At 45.0% G+C, this 12,969-nt stretch overlaps 1 protein-coding gene across 1 annotated transcript in view; it reads left to right on the top strand.

The window, feature by feature from the left end:
- Positions 1-8,691: 8,691 nt before the first annotated feature.
- Positions 8,692-12,969, top strand: part of INKA2 (inka box actin regulator 2) — a 29,692-nt gene continuing 25,414 nt past the window's right edge. The window contains exon 1 of the mRNA XM_082227666.1: positions 8,692-9,335. Within this exon, the coding sequence (XP_082083792.1) occupies positions 9,267-9,335 (69 nt within the window). The 5' untranslated portion in view covers positions 8,692-9,266. The remainder of the gene's footprint in view (positions 9,336-12,969) is intronic.

Below are 12,969 nucleotides of genomic sequence, written 5' to 3'. Positions count from 1 at the left end.
ACAAAAAAAATAGGACCAAAGAGGATGTAGATATACATGAAACGTGCAAAGGCTATACAAATTTAGAAAGAATTACCATTATTTAAATGGAAACACAATGCATCTCAGCATAGTGACAGAGTGACTTTAGCTCCTTTGCTGTCCAGGTTTATGGGTAACCATGTGGCCCCTGCTAGATAGTTCTCTAGTTCTTTATCTTTAAAATGGGCTTTGACCAAATAGTCCTTCAGATATAGGGATGCCTTCAAACTGAGGTCTGTAAAATAGAACACATAGCCATGTATGCATACAAAGTCATCCTCCAACACAAAATATTGGCAGAATGGTGGGTTCAGTCTTTTTAACACTATTGGTTTCAGTCTTGGAAACCTGTACCAGAAAACAGATTTTTCCATTCATCTACTTAATATAATGTCATGATGTGTGTGCATCTTCTGAAAGCAAGTGGCTTTTCAAAGCTGCCAGGTGACATTTGATAGCCTTACAAAGCCAGGAAAATATATATCCTAATCTGTACAGTCTATAGGGAGAGTCCAGCTGGCCAAGAAGAGCAGACAGATTTCACGATAAAAGTGTGCAGTGAGGCCGTGGCTTCTTGGCTTAGATTTTTAGACAACAGTTGAGACTGGCAAATCTCCCACTTGCAAGGTGGAAGGAACCCTAGGGAACTTCATTTGTTTTTGTTTTTTTAAAAAAGATCCTTTCAGTGATATATGAAGCTTACAGCTCAGAGTTATACAAAGTCTTGTGCAATCAAGAGATTTGGTTTCTTGCCTTCTTTTTAATCAATTAAATAATGGGAATTCTAAACGAGAGAGAGAGAGAGAGAGAGAGAGAGAGAGAGAGAGAGAGAGAGAACAGCAAGAAGACTAAAAAAATAAGATAAAGGGGTGATGTGAAAATATTAGTGATGAATTAAGCAGGAGCCAAGGGGAAGTCTCACTATAAGGCTTTGGAGTTTGGACTTCATTTTAAATAGTGTCATAATAAAGGTATCAGGCCAAGTACATGTAATTGCAAGTAGGTGTCACTGAGTTCATTGGGACAACTTCCATGTTTCAGGCTGCATCTGTTCACAGAGACTAGAAAACACTGGAGCACCACTTCTTAATTAAATAGCCACTTTCCTATAATAAAGGTTTATTGCTTGAATTTAAAAACTGGTGCTTATATGTTGCTTCTTGGGCAGTTCATGAATAGCACAGTGTTGAGATTTCCTTAAAGCTCTCACCAGATTTTTATACATCACTAGCACGGAAGGTATATTTTTGGAATTAATAAATGAGAAGAAATCTGGAAGGTTAAGACAGGGCTGTCTTCCATGTGGAATATGTAACTCTTTGCTCCAAGCAAAATATAACAGCCAGAGAGAGGGGCTTCCAAGGGTTACAGACAAGATTCTTTCCCAGGCCTTCCTGGAGAACTGAACCTGGGACATTCTGCATACACTCTGCCACTGAGCTATCGTTTTTGCCAATTTAAATGTTCCCCATTCCACCAATCTGTAAGCTAACGTAACACACCAGCTACAAATATACGAATGCATTAAGTCAACCCTTTTAATATTTATATATGTGTTGCTTCCTTACTTGCAGAGCTTGTAAGCTTACACAGTATTGAACATATTCTCATGTTCAAGTTAAGAGATAAAAAGGTACAGACTCACTTATGAAAAGCATTTATAGTAACTTGTTGTTGTTGTTTAGTCGTTTAGTGGTGTCTGACTCTTTGTGACCCCATAGACCAGAGCACGCCAGGCACTTCTGTCTGGTTAAACTCATGTTTGTAGCTTCGAGAACACTGTCCAACCATCCCGTCCTCTGCCATCCCCTTCTTCTTTTTTTATAATCATATTTATTAAAATTTCCAATAATAACAGAATAAGAAAAATAGAAAAGATAAAGAAAGAAAGAAAAAGAAAGACATATTTAAACCCTTATTTTCGTAACCTTCTTTCTGGGACTCCCTCCTTCCCCACCCGATTGTATTCCCCTTTCCCTAAGTTGGTTCCACAAGCTCTCATTCCCAATTTAAACCTAGTATATTTTACTCATAAACCAATTTAAGTTTACACAATCTTAACATCAATCCTCATCTTATTAAAGAACAAGCTTTTCCCCCCAAAATCAGCTCTCATTTCCTTCCACGGGTTCCCCCTTTCTTAGAAAAAGAAAATCAAAAACATATAAGATCAAAGTTGTAAAGAATATAAAATAGAAAATATAGAAAAGTTCAAAAAGTTGGTTACATAGCCTTTGGATTCTAAGATTCCCCCTCCCTTCCCCGGTTTAGATTCCCCATGTCCATCTGTCTGTATGTTATCGGCCTGGAGATCTTAAGTCCACAGCCAAATTTTTCTCAGTCCATCTTGCCAATTTCTTTAGATTTAGTTGTTTTGATAATATTTAACTTCAAAAATCCAGTCTGGTTAGAGGCCTTTAATTTCCCTTAATCGTTTGTTGCTCCTCCCGTTGTTCTTTCCATGTCGTAGTTAGTTCTTTGCTCTTTTATTTCTTACTTTCTCAGGTTTCCATCTTGTTCAGCTGCTCAACCATTCTTGTTCCAAAGTTTAGTGTCTCTACAGAGGTTTGTTATTCAGGGACAAAGACTTACGTCCAGTTCCTTCCTTGCTTCAATAGAAAATTCTATTGTATTATGGTCACCTCTGTAGACATAATAATATTTCAGTTTTACAGCTTTCCCAGGAGATAAGACCTGTACACATCCCAGAGTAGTTTTCCACATACGACACTTGTAATGTCCCGAAACCCCTCTAGGGGGATTGCAATAACTTTGTATCCTCTAATCCAAAAGTCAAATTGTTATTTCTTTTTCCCTCGACAGTTTATATCCATATTTATATCAAATTGTAACAAAATTGACCGGCAAAATACTTGTAACAAAGTCCTCTTTATATTCTCTAGCTTTGACAGCTCTTTTGACAGCTGTCAAATTCTCTGTTTCTCTTCACCAGGCTCTCCGAATCGCCCCGGTTCCCAGGGGGGGGGGGTTTCCCTTTCCTCTCACCCTCTTCTCCTCCAGCACAAATTCTTGTAGTTTCCATCGTGGAGTTGGTAGTTTTGTCATCAATAAATTTCTGGATCGATCTTGGTTTCCCAGTCCTTGTTTTAGCATGTTTACAATCAGGGGGGGACTGACTTCCTTTTTTGGATCCCCCCCGCTCGTGCCGAATCCGAAAAAAATTCCTTTTTTTTTCTCCTTTTGTACCCGGTTACCCAATTACTCACGGGTTGTCGCCAATTGTCCAAATTTCCAAAGGAAGAAGCCAGCGCTCTCCATCGAATGGCATGCGGCTGCGCTCGGCAGGGGAAGCAGAGGACTCACAGCAACACGCCGCTCCCCGGCACCCGATCCGTAGCCTTTAAAAAGGCTCCTTCACAAGTCGGGAGGGCGCTAACGGTGCCAGCCGAGTCACCATGTCCACGGGCTCCGTGCCCGTGGTTTTTAAGAGTCCCCGCGTCGCCGGTGCGGTAGGACCCAGCCCCTGCCGAGCCGACTCCCTCCGGAGCTCGGAGGGAGTCCGCCATTCGGCGATGGCGCTAACCCGGAAGTCCTCTGCCATCCCCTTCTCCTTGTGCCCTCAATCTTTCCCAGCATCAGGGTCTTTTCCAGGGAGTCTTCTCTTCTCATGAGGTGGTCAAAGTATTGGAGCCTCAGCTTCAGGATCTGTCCTTCCAGTGAGCACTCAGGGCTGATTTCCTTAAGAATGGATGTGTTTGTTCTTCTTGCAGTCCATGTGACTCTCAAGAGTCTCCTCCAGCACCATAATTCAAAAGCATCAATTCTTTGGCGATCAGCCTTCTTTATGGTCCAGCTCTCACTTCCATACATCACTACCGGGAAAACCATGGCTTTAACTATACGGACCTTTGTTGGCAAGGTGTATAGTAACTTAATATTTTTTAAAAAAACAACAATTCACATGTATGGAGGCTAGCACACTTTTCTGCAGACTGCCCTTTCTGCGAGATATGACTTCACCCAGCACAAATTTAAACATATATTACCCGGAGGCTTGGAAATGTTACTGGTTAAAACATTTTCAGAATCTTTCAGCTCACGTCCCTTGTGTAAACATGCTATTATGGAACTTGCACGTGTAAAAATCTCACTACTCCGAAAGGTGGAAAAGTTACCCTTTTATACCATCTCTTGGTGGTATCTGTGTCAGCATTCGCTCTTATCCCCTCTATAAACTACAGAGCTGTTTCAAAGAGCAGCTGCTTCTTTGAAACGCAGTAATATTAGCAGCAACATAATCCATATGTTGGCCAGATAAAGGCAATGAAAGAAACTGCATGCCCTTGAGAAATAAAACCACGTATGAAAATTCCCAGGTGCTGCTTCTCAAAGGTAGACCTTCTCAAGAGTCGCAAATGTCTCAGCTGACCCCATTCAGACAACAGGTAGCTCAAACATGAAGCCATACTGGGTGGTTTGCTGGACTTGCGCACTTAAAGAAGTGTCTGTCATTCTAGAATGACCGCTCCCTACATCAAATGGGGGATGCTTTTTGCGCAGTCGCGCACAGCCCCGCCATCCCATGCAGCTCCCGGCAGTACAGCCTGGATACGCCCCCCCCCCGGCTGGACACCTGGAGGTAGCTGCCTACCTCTGCCAGTTACCCATTCCCAGCTGGGGGGGGGCGTTGCCAGGAGAGAGTTGGCCAGGTAAGGGGATGGATCACCCAGCCCACACAATGGTGGGTGGAACTTACCTGGAAGTTCTCAGTTGGTTTCAGAGCTTCTCCCACCCTGCCCTCCCTTAGTTAAGCCTTCTTTTGCCAGTTAACCTCTCCTTTATAGGTACGCGAGCGCTGCTACGTCAAGGTCGCTGTTGAAGGGCCGGAAAGGAATTCTCTTGCATTGGCAGGTTTGCCTTTCCCGTAGCAAAACGTTACAACTTTGGCGGTTTCAGGCCTTGGGTGGAATCCTTTAGTCTATCTTCCCTAAATGGGGGGGGGGTGAAGTGGTGACCCATGCCCCCCCCCTGTGGCGGCGATCCCAGGGTTCACAGTTAAAGGGGCTGTTTAGAGGGGAGGATTTGTCCATACGCCTAGAGGTTGTCATTGCTCTCCCCTGCGACGGTGGCGAAATGCGGGGCGGGCTCTCTGCTTGAACAGATGTTCTCCAGAACGCCAGCCCAATCCCCACATATTCTGGATAACCCTGATGTTCCCCTTGTCCCCGGCTGGGGACTGAGAGGGATAAACGCCCAATGCCTAAGCCGAGGTCTCCCCACATCTGAAGTTTTAATAAAGTTGTGGCCAAATTTTAATCCTATAACACGTTGTCTTGAGTCATTATTCCACGCGGGTGTCGCCCAGGGTCGGGGGTCTCCACCTGTCCGCGCAATGAGCTAACTCCCAGAGCAGTGCCTATTAGCTTGCCTACTAGTACTGAGCTTTTCCTTTTGTACGTTAATCATCACTGGGTTTCTTCCCATCAAAAGGAACACTGGAGAGATTTATGGGCAAAGTTAAATATTAGATTATGGCTGCAATGATTCATTTGTGTTAATTTTCACATATGGAATCTTGCATCTGGCTTGTGATGTTTTAAAACTATTTCAACAAAAAATGAAAAAAGGTTGTTTTCCACTGGATCACACGCCTTGCGATTTATGAAATTGCAACTGTACTCTTGTTCTGCCCTATCCATCTTGCAATGAACTCCATATATCAGGGGGAGGGAAAGCTTTACAGAGTACCCGAAAACAAATATTACCTTCCACTGAAGCACCAATTGAATATTGTTCAACTGTGGCAACAGTCTCTGCAGAGTATATCATGCTGTAAATCAATGAGTTATTGTTGCTGTTAAGATTTAAGAGGAAAGGGCCAAAGAGACAGCTTGGATATCAAAATCTATTTTTCCATGACCCAGGGAGAGAAGGCTTTCACTCAGCATGCTCTTGTTTGGAAGCAGCTGGTAAAGAAAACACTTGCTGGAAGGGTGGTTGGGCGGGCGGGCGGGTGTGGGGTGTGTGTGTGTTTCTCTCCCTCCCTTTACAGATCATAAAAGGCAGGCTTCTCAAAAAATGTCTCCAGCCCTTGGGGTATGTAGAGTGCAAACTTGGATAAGAGTTGCAGTGAGGGGAATGGGAAATTCCCAGAGAAAATTCTATGTTTTTAAGTAAAAATGTCTTGGTAAAATAGTACTCTGGGCTGATGTGTGATCAGCTACTGTAGATTACACAGACCTTGCACCTAATCACTTCACATTGCCTCAAACAGTGGCCTGTTTTCCTTCCTTCTGCCAGATCAACAGTGGCCTGCTCATGCATTAAGCTACAGGTGAGCAAGGGTCAAGCAATTTCCAGAAGAGTGGCCTTGTTTGTCCTTTGCAGCTTAAAAAACAAAAATATTGTGGCACCTTAAAGACTGATAAATTTATTATGACGTAAGCTTTGATGGGCTCAAATGCACTTCATCAGATCCATGAAAGGCTGATCAGCTGAGTGATGAGGAATTAAATGGTGTCCGTGCATGTCCAAACCTATTTAAATATTTTTTAAAATCAATTCTTCTAACAGGAAAAACAAAGCTTGAGAACACAAGGATGATATGTGTTGAGAGATCTCAGCTACCTAAGCAGGGCTCCCACAGCCACAGGGCTGGCATTTGCCTGTCTCCCACTGCTGTTTTACCAAGACCCGTGCTCCTATTGCCCTTTGCTCTCCCAGTCCCACGATCAAAGTGTTTGAAAACCACTTGGAAGCAGAAGGGAGGAATTTTTTATTGTTTGGCTCAAAGTTTGGAGTGCGTGTGTGTTTGTGTGCAAAGTGCATACAGCCCTGCTAATAACAAATGGAAGATAGCCACTAATTAACTCAGTCTCCCAAACAAAACCAAAATATGTTCTATCCCCTTGGTTCTGCCCTCTGATACTTTTTTTATTTTTTCCACCAATGAAGGAACACAAACACCCAAGAGTGCTCCTATTTTCAGTTCAGCTTTAAGGTGCTAGAGATTCCCTAACATGGGTAGGCCTGTCCTGAAACCTGCTTCTCCTAACACGTGCACAAGTCGTCACTTGAAGCTGCAGTGCACACCAAGTGTTGGCCCTGCCTGTGTAAGGCACCCAACCTTGTTCCATGTGGTGGACCCTCATTCTGTGGTGGCTGGCGGAATAGAGAAGCAAGTGGGCTAATAACAAAATACTGGAAGGATGAATTCATGATGCAATAATGGTGCAACTATGCTTGGAATTATGCACTAGCCGAGAAGCCCACCAAGCAAGTTCGAGCACTGAGATGGCCAAACTATGGGGGTGATTTTGTGGGCCAATGGTGTGGATTTAGTTAATGGGTGGATAGATATATGAGGCTGTGATAGCTCCCTCCATACATATGTCTCACTGTGGCAATGACCTGTTGGGGTGAAGAAGAAAAAAGCTTTAAACAGTTGTACATTGGATCCCGAACGCCTTGCGAGTTGAATGCTTTGGCTCCCGAATGCCGCAAACCTGGAAGTGAGTGTTCCGGTTTGCGAATGTTCTTTGGAACCCAAACGTTTGACGCGGCTTCCAATTGGCTGCAGGAGCTTTCTGCAGCCAATCGGAAGCCGCATCTTGGTTTTCAAACGTTTTTGAAGTTAACGGACTTCCAGAATGGATTCCATTCAACTTCCGAGGTACCACTGTACAGACATTATTCTATGATCTCTGTCAAATCTGAAAACATAATGTACTGCATGATGTACTATTATTATTTTTTAAAAAATGGGTTCCCCTCCTTCATTGGTTTGTTAAATAAATATTTTAAGTTTAACTTCCTAACGTTAAATAGCTTTTTAACAGAAAGGAAGAGCACCACAGACACACAAATCTATGGTGCAACCACATTAGGAATACTGTGTATGGTTCTGGTCATCTCACCTCAAATAGAATACCATAGAGTTGGAAAAGGTTCATAAAAAGGCCACCAAAATGATCATGGAGAGAAGAAAGAAGCTGGAGGGACTGTCACCATCCACCTCCCATTGCAGCCTCTCCCTCTCTGCAACTGAGAGGAGAATCAGCACTAGTGGCTTTTTCTCTAAACAAACAAGTTGTCTTATCTGTTTTATTGTAACTTTTTGTGTGGTTTTTTTTAAAAAAAGTGGTGCTTACTGTTGCAATAATCTTATGTAAACTAAATTGTGAGGTCTGCCTGAAAAGTAGCACGTAAATACTGTGAATAATCAAATAAACAATAAATTTCCCCATGAAGAAAGGTTGTGGCGTTCGAGGCTTTTTAGTTTAGAGAAAAGGCGATAAAGAGGTGACATGATAGAAGTTTGTAAAATTATGCTCACCGTTAGATAAAGTGAATAGAGAAAAGTTTTTCTCCCTTTCTCATAAAACTAGAATTGTGATCATCCAAGAAAGAGGGGTGATGGAAGGTTCTCGCCAGACAACGCACAGAGGAACCAATTTGGGTGGCTTCAAAAGAGCTTTAGACAAATTAATGGAGGACAAGGCTAACATCTACTAGGTGAGAGAACAGGAGAACAGGATGCTGAACTAGATAGCCCATTGCTTGGCCTGATCCAGCAGGCTCGTCTTATGTTCTGACACGCAGAGCGGGAACGCACTGGAGCCAAGCAGGCAACCCAGAGGGTCTGTGGTTGCGCTGACTTGAGAAGGCAGGCCCACCCCCTGGGGCGGGACCTCCCTACCGGTGCGCAGACAGAAGACACCCTCGCAAACTTGGGAGCCGGCTCTCTCCTTAAGCCTCGCCTCTGCCTCCTGCTGCCGAAGCGGCTCCGAGCTGCCAATCACCAGCAACGCTCGACCCGCGCGCTCCGCGCGTCGAGATCTCTCTTGCCTCTCTCTGGCTCTCAGTTTGCTGCTGCTGCTCTGCTGCTCGCGCACCGAGCACATTCTCTTGCCAGCTTCTGCAAGAGGCAACTGCGCGCGGGGCGCACGCCTGTTTGCAGCCCGTGTTTGCAGGCTTTCCGCGCGCTGCAAGCCTGAGATTCAGCGCGCGCGGCGTGCATGTGCCATTTCAACTTTTTCTCTCTTTCCTAAGGGGAGATCGGGCTTCTGGTTTTCCTTGGTGAAGTGAATAAGAGAAGGCAAACTTCCAACCTTCTACTTTTGGAGAGAGCGATATTCTTATCCAGAGTGACCAATGGGTATTTAAAGGGGCCGCTGGATTAGTTGGCGCTGGCGAGGAAAGCACCTCTCAAGATTGCCTGGCCGAACTTGGATGGTGGAAGAGCCGGAATCCCTGCAGCAGCTGAATTACTCCAGAGCTACCCGATGGACTTGGATGTTAGGATGGAAAAGAAAAACATGGATCATTACCTACGCCGTCTGAAGCAGGAGTTGGTAAGAAATGCCCGGGAAAAGAAGGGACTGGGGGACTGGGCAGGAGGAAATAGAGTCTGCATTTGGGATCTGTCTCCTGCTCCGTTTGCAACTTCCCTGCTAGGGGTTGTCAGTCAATGAATGTTGCCTCACTCCCGCTCTCCTTCCTGCACAGCGCTTATTTCCCGGGCTTTGTTTAGAGATCTCGCCGTGTCCTTCCTTTGCAGCTGTGTGGCCTCCAATTTCCCCACGGGGGATTTTTTGTTTCCTTCCAAGCCCCTGGGATGAGATGGGATAAAGAGGAAGACTCCACAGTCCTCTCCCACCCCACCCCCCACGACTCCATCACGGAAAGTGGTTTCCAAATCTGTTTGCACAGTTTAGCTTTTGCCGCTGACACGGTGGCTAAATCCCATTGACAGTAATAGGTGTTTAACCCTTCTCTCAATGTGTGTTGGTGTCTTACGCACAGCACGAAAGAAGGAACCTCTTCTCTTTTCTGGCTGGGAGCGCTGGCACCGACAGCCACCCCCCTCACCCCGCACTCCTTTGCTCTTCCTGCAAAGGCATCGCCTTCTGTTTGTTTAACTGTGACAGGGAGCGGTGAACTTTGTAATCAGTTCAGACACCGAGCCCTTTATCATGAGCCCTGAAAGGGATTATAAACTGGCATCGCATCACAACCTGTTACTGTCTTCCTTCCCCACGTTCTTGCACTGTTAGTGTGAGCATCTAACTGGATAGAAAGCTGCACACACCCACATCAAAACTGCATTCTCCCAAGACCTAACTGCGTACCTCCATTCATTTTCTCCTTCCTAACCTGGACCTGTCAGGCAGGTTTACCCTTGGGCTCCTTCCCAACGTAGCTCATCAATTTCTCTCCTCTGGTAGCCCAGCTCTGAAACATTTTTTTTTCCAGAGCACAGATGTATCATCTCTCTAGGCATTCTGGTTGCCTGCCACTTCTTTTAATTATAGGGGTGCCTACAAATCTTCAGAGGCAGACGCATACCACAAGGCAATCATTTCCCATTGGCTTTCTCTCGTAAGCTTCCGTTTTTTGTTTGGTATTGTACAGTTTTGCTAATAGCCCTGCTGGAGCGTTTTAATTTTCATGCAAAGTAGCGACATTCAGTTCTGGAAGATGCCGAACGCCACTTGTTCAGTGTCCTAAAAGGAAATGCTGAGCCTCACATCCAATTTCCATCTATAGAATGTGCGCCTGGCATTCTGGAAATATCTGAGGTCCATTACCCATCACACAGCTACACCAGATAGCTGTTGCCATTATTGTTATTCCCATTTTACAGACGGAAAACTGAGGACCCACAGCAAAGTTCGTACAATTCGAACCTGAGTCTCCCCAACTGCGCAGCTAGACCGTGTTTCCATTATACAGCCGAATCCCTCCACTACTGACACTGAAAGATTTGCATTGACCCGTATTGAATCACTCTAGCTGTGCATTCAAATAAAAAAAAACTGGAATCCTGGTAAAATTCAATGTAAAGGTGATGATGGTCAAGTGATGAGATGCAAAGAGCTTTGTCATGTTTTTCTCCCTTCTACCTTGGCAGTGGAGATCCACCACTATACCTTGCAGCACATTCTGACTCCCACCCAATCAATTCCAGTTCCTTCCCTGTCTTGTCACTGCCTGTTCCATCCACAGACACTTAATCTAATTTATGGTGCTGGAGGCAGGCCAGTCAACTAGAATTTTTTTCTACCCAGACTTTTCCCCTTAAGGACATAGCCAAGCTGCTTTGCAGAATCCTGCACATTTTCTTTAGAAATGCAAGAAGAATGTTATTTCTGCAACTCTTCTAATCTGCGTATTGTTTTACAACCCCCTTTTCTTAGCCACTTTCGCAGCTACCCTGTAAGGTAGCGCATGCGCCCCCCCCCACCAGCATATTACCATCTACAGACTAAACAAATGTTGTCACCTAGTGATAAAGTGGGGTGGAGTTGTGGCTTAAGTTCCTATCTCCCAGATCCACATATAATACCTTAATTACTAGACTGCACTGCTTCCAAAAAAGAGAAGAGATCAGAGTTGTTACCTCTCTCTTAGATGTAAATGGCCCTTTGGGCAGAGATTGACGAGTGTGATACTGAGCACCTCGCACTGACATTCTGCCCTTCCTCCACCCCACGGCTCAGGCACAAGTGTTTCTTGCCGTGACATGTTTGGGCTTGCCCACCAGCAGATGCTTCTATCTGATGCCCTAGTTTTTTGTTCTAATGGATTAGTAATGAAGCATCGGGATGTCTTTAAATAAAGCGCTGGAATTGTTCAGCAGGGCTATGAAAAGAAGAAGAAGAAAGTTCATGTCACATGTGAATAAATAATAGCAACTGCAGTTCTGAGAGAGAAAGAGAGGGAAAGGTCATGGAAGAGTCAAAATGGTATGAAGAGCTTCGGGATACAAAAGCTTTCTTTACATCCGAAAGATGACTACCACCAACACTAGTGAATAAAATCCAAGTGGGGCCAGCCCAAACTGGAATTCATAATGCGCTCCAGTGTCTTAAGACCATGATCTGCCAGGGATTTAATTCTAACTGGAACCATAAAAGCAGACCTTTTTAAGTGCCAGAATATTGCTCAAGTGTCATGCGCATGGGATTGATGCTTTAGTGGAGGTGTACAAAAGTGCCAGAGTCCCATTTACAGCCCAGTCCTAGGCATATTTACCCAAATGGAAGCCCCAATATAGGAATATAGATTACAATCCTGTTCAGTCGTACCTTGGAAGTCGAACGGAATCCGTTCCAGAAGTCTGTTTGACTTCCAAAATGTTCAAAAACCAAAGCACGGCTTCCGATTCGCTGCAGAAAGCTCCTGCAGCCAATCGGAAGAAGCAGAAGCCCCATCAGTCATTCAGCTTCCAAAAATAGTTCACAAACCAGAACAGTCAACTTCCGGGTTTGTGAGGTTTGGGAGCCAAAATGTTTGGGAACTAAGCTGTTCGACTTCCAAGGTACAACTGTACTCGCACAAGCACTGAAGATGCACTGCCAGCAGAAGGCTGCTGCATCCAGTGTGTGCTCAGCTTGGTCAAGGAGGAGAAAACTGCAGGCAGAAAATACAAATATGGTGTAAAATGACAGACATGCCCACAGTGTTGCTGAGAACGCAGCCCACCAATCAGGGAATGTGCCAAGGATGGTGTCTGTGAGGCAGCCAATGAACTCGTGGCCATGCCTCAGAAATCATCACATGCACAACTTGCCCCCCTGTTCTATCTACCCCAGTGACACAGCCAACAATGGTCCTGCTTCCAGACCCTTGGGTGTCCTTCCATGCGTGGGTTTGAATCACCTTGCACACAATCCACCTAAAGGGGAGAAGGCCCACAACACAGCACTCACATATCTCCTTGGGGCAGGATACATACAAGCAGGTTGCACAGTCCTCTTCTTGGATGGGATCCAGAGCCACCCATGGGACAAGCAGTCCAGAAGATGGGCAGGAATATGCAACGAAAGTGGCCGCAGGATAGGAGCCTCTGTGGCCTCCAAGCAAAGGGCAAGGGGTTAGGAAGCAGGAGATTGGAGACCAAGGCTCACCAGGGGGAAGGGGAGAAATACAGCCTGACTCTCCCCTCGCATGCCTGGCAAGAAATATGTCAGGGTCAAAAGAGAA

Source organism: Podarcis vaucheri (genome assembly GCF_965113315.1).
Source record: "Podarcis vaucheri genome assembly, chromosome: 6".
Taxonomy (NCBI): Eukaryota; Metazoa; Chordata; class Lepidosauria; order Squamata; family Lacertidae; genus Podarcis; species Podarcis vaucheri.
This window is presented reverse-complemented; position numbering and strand designations above follow the sequence as displayed.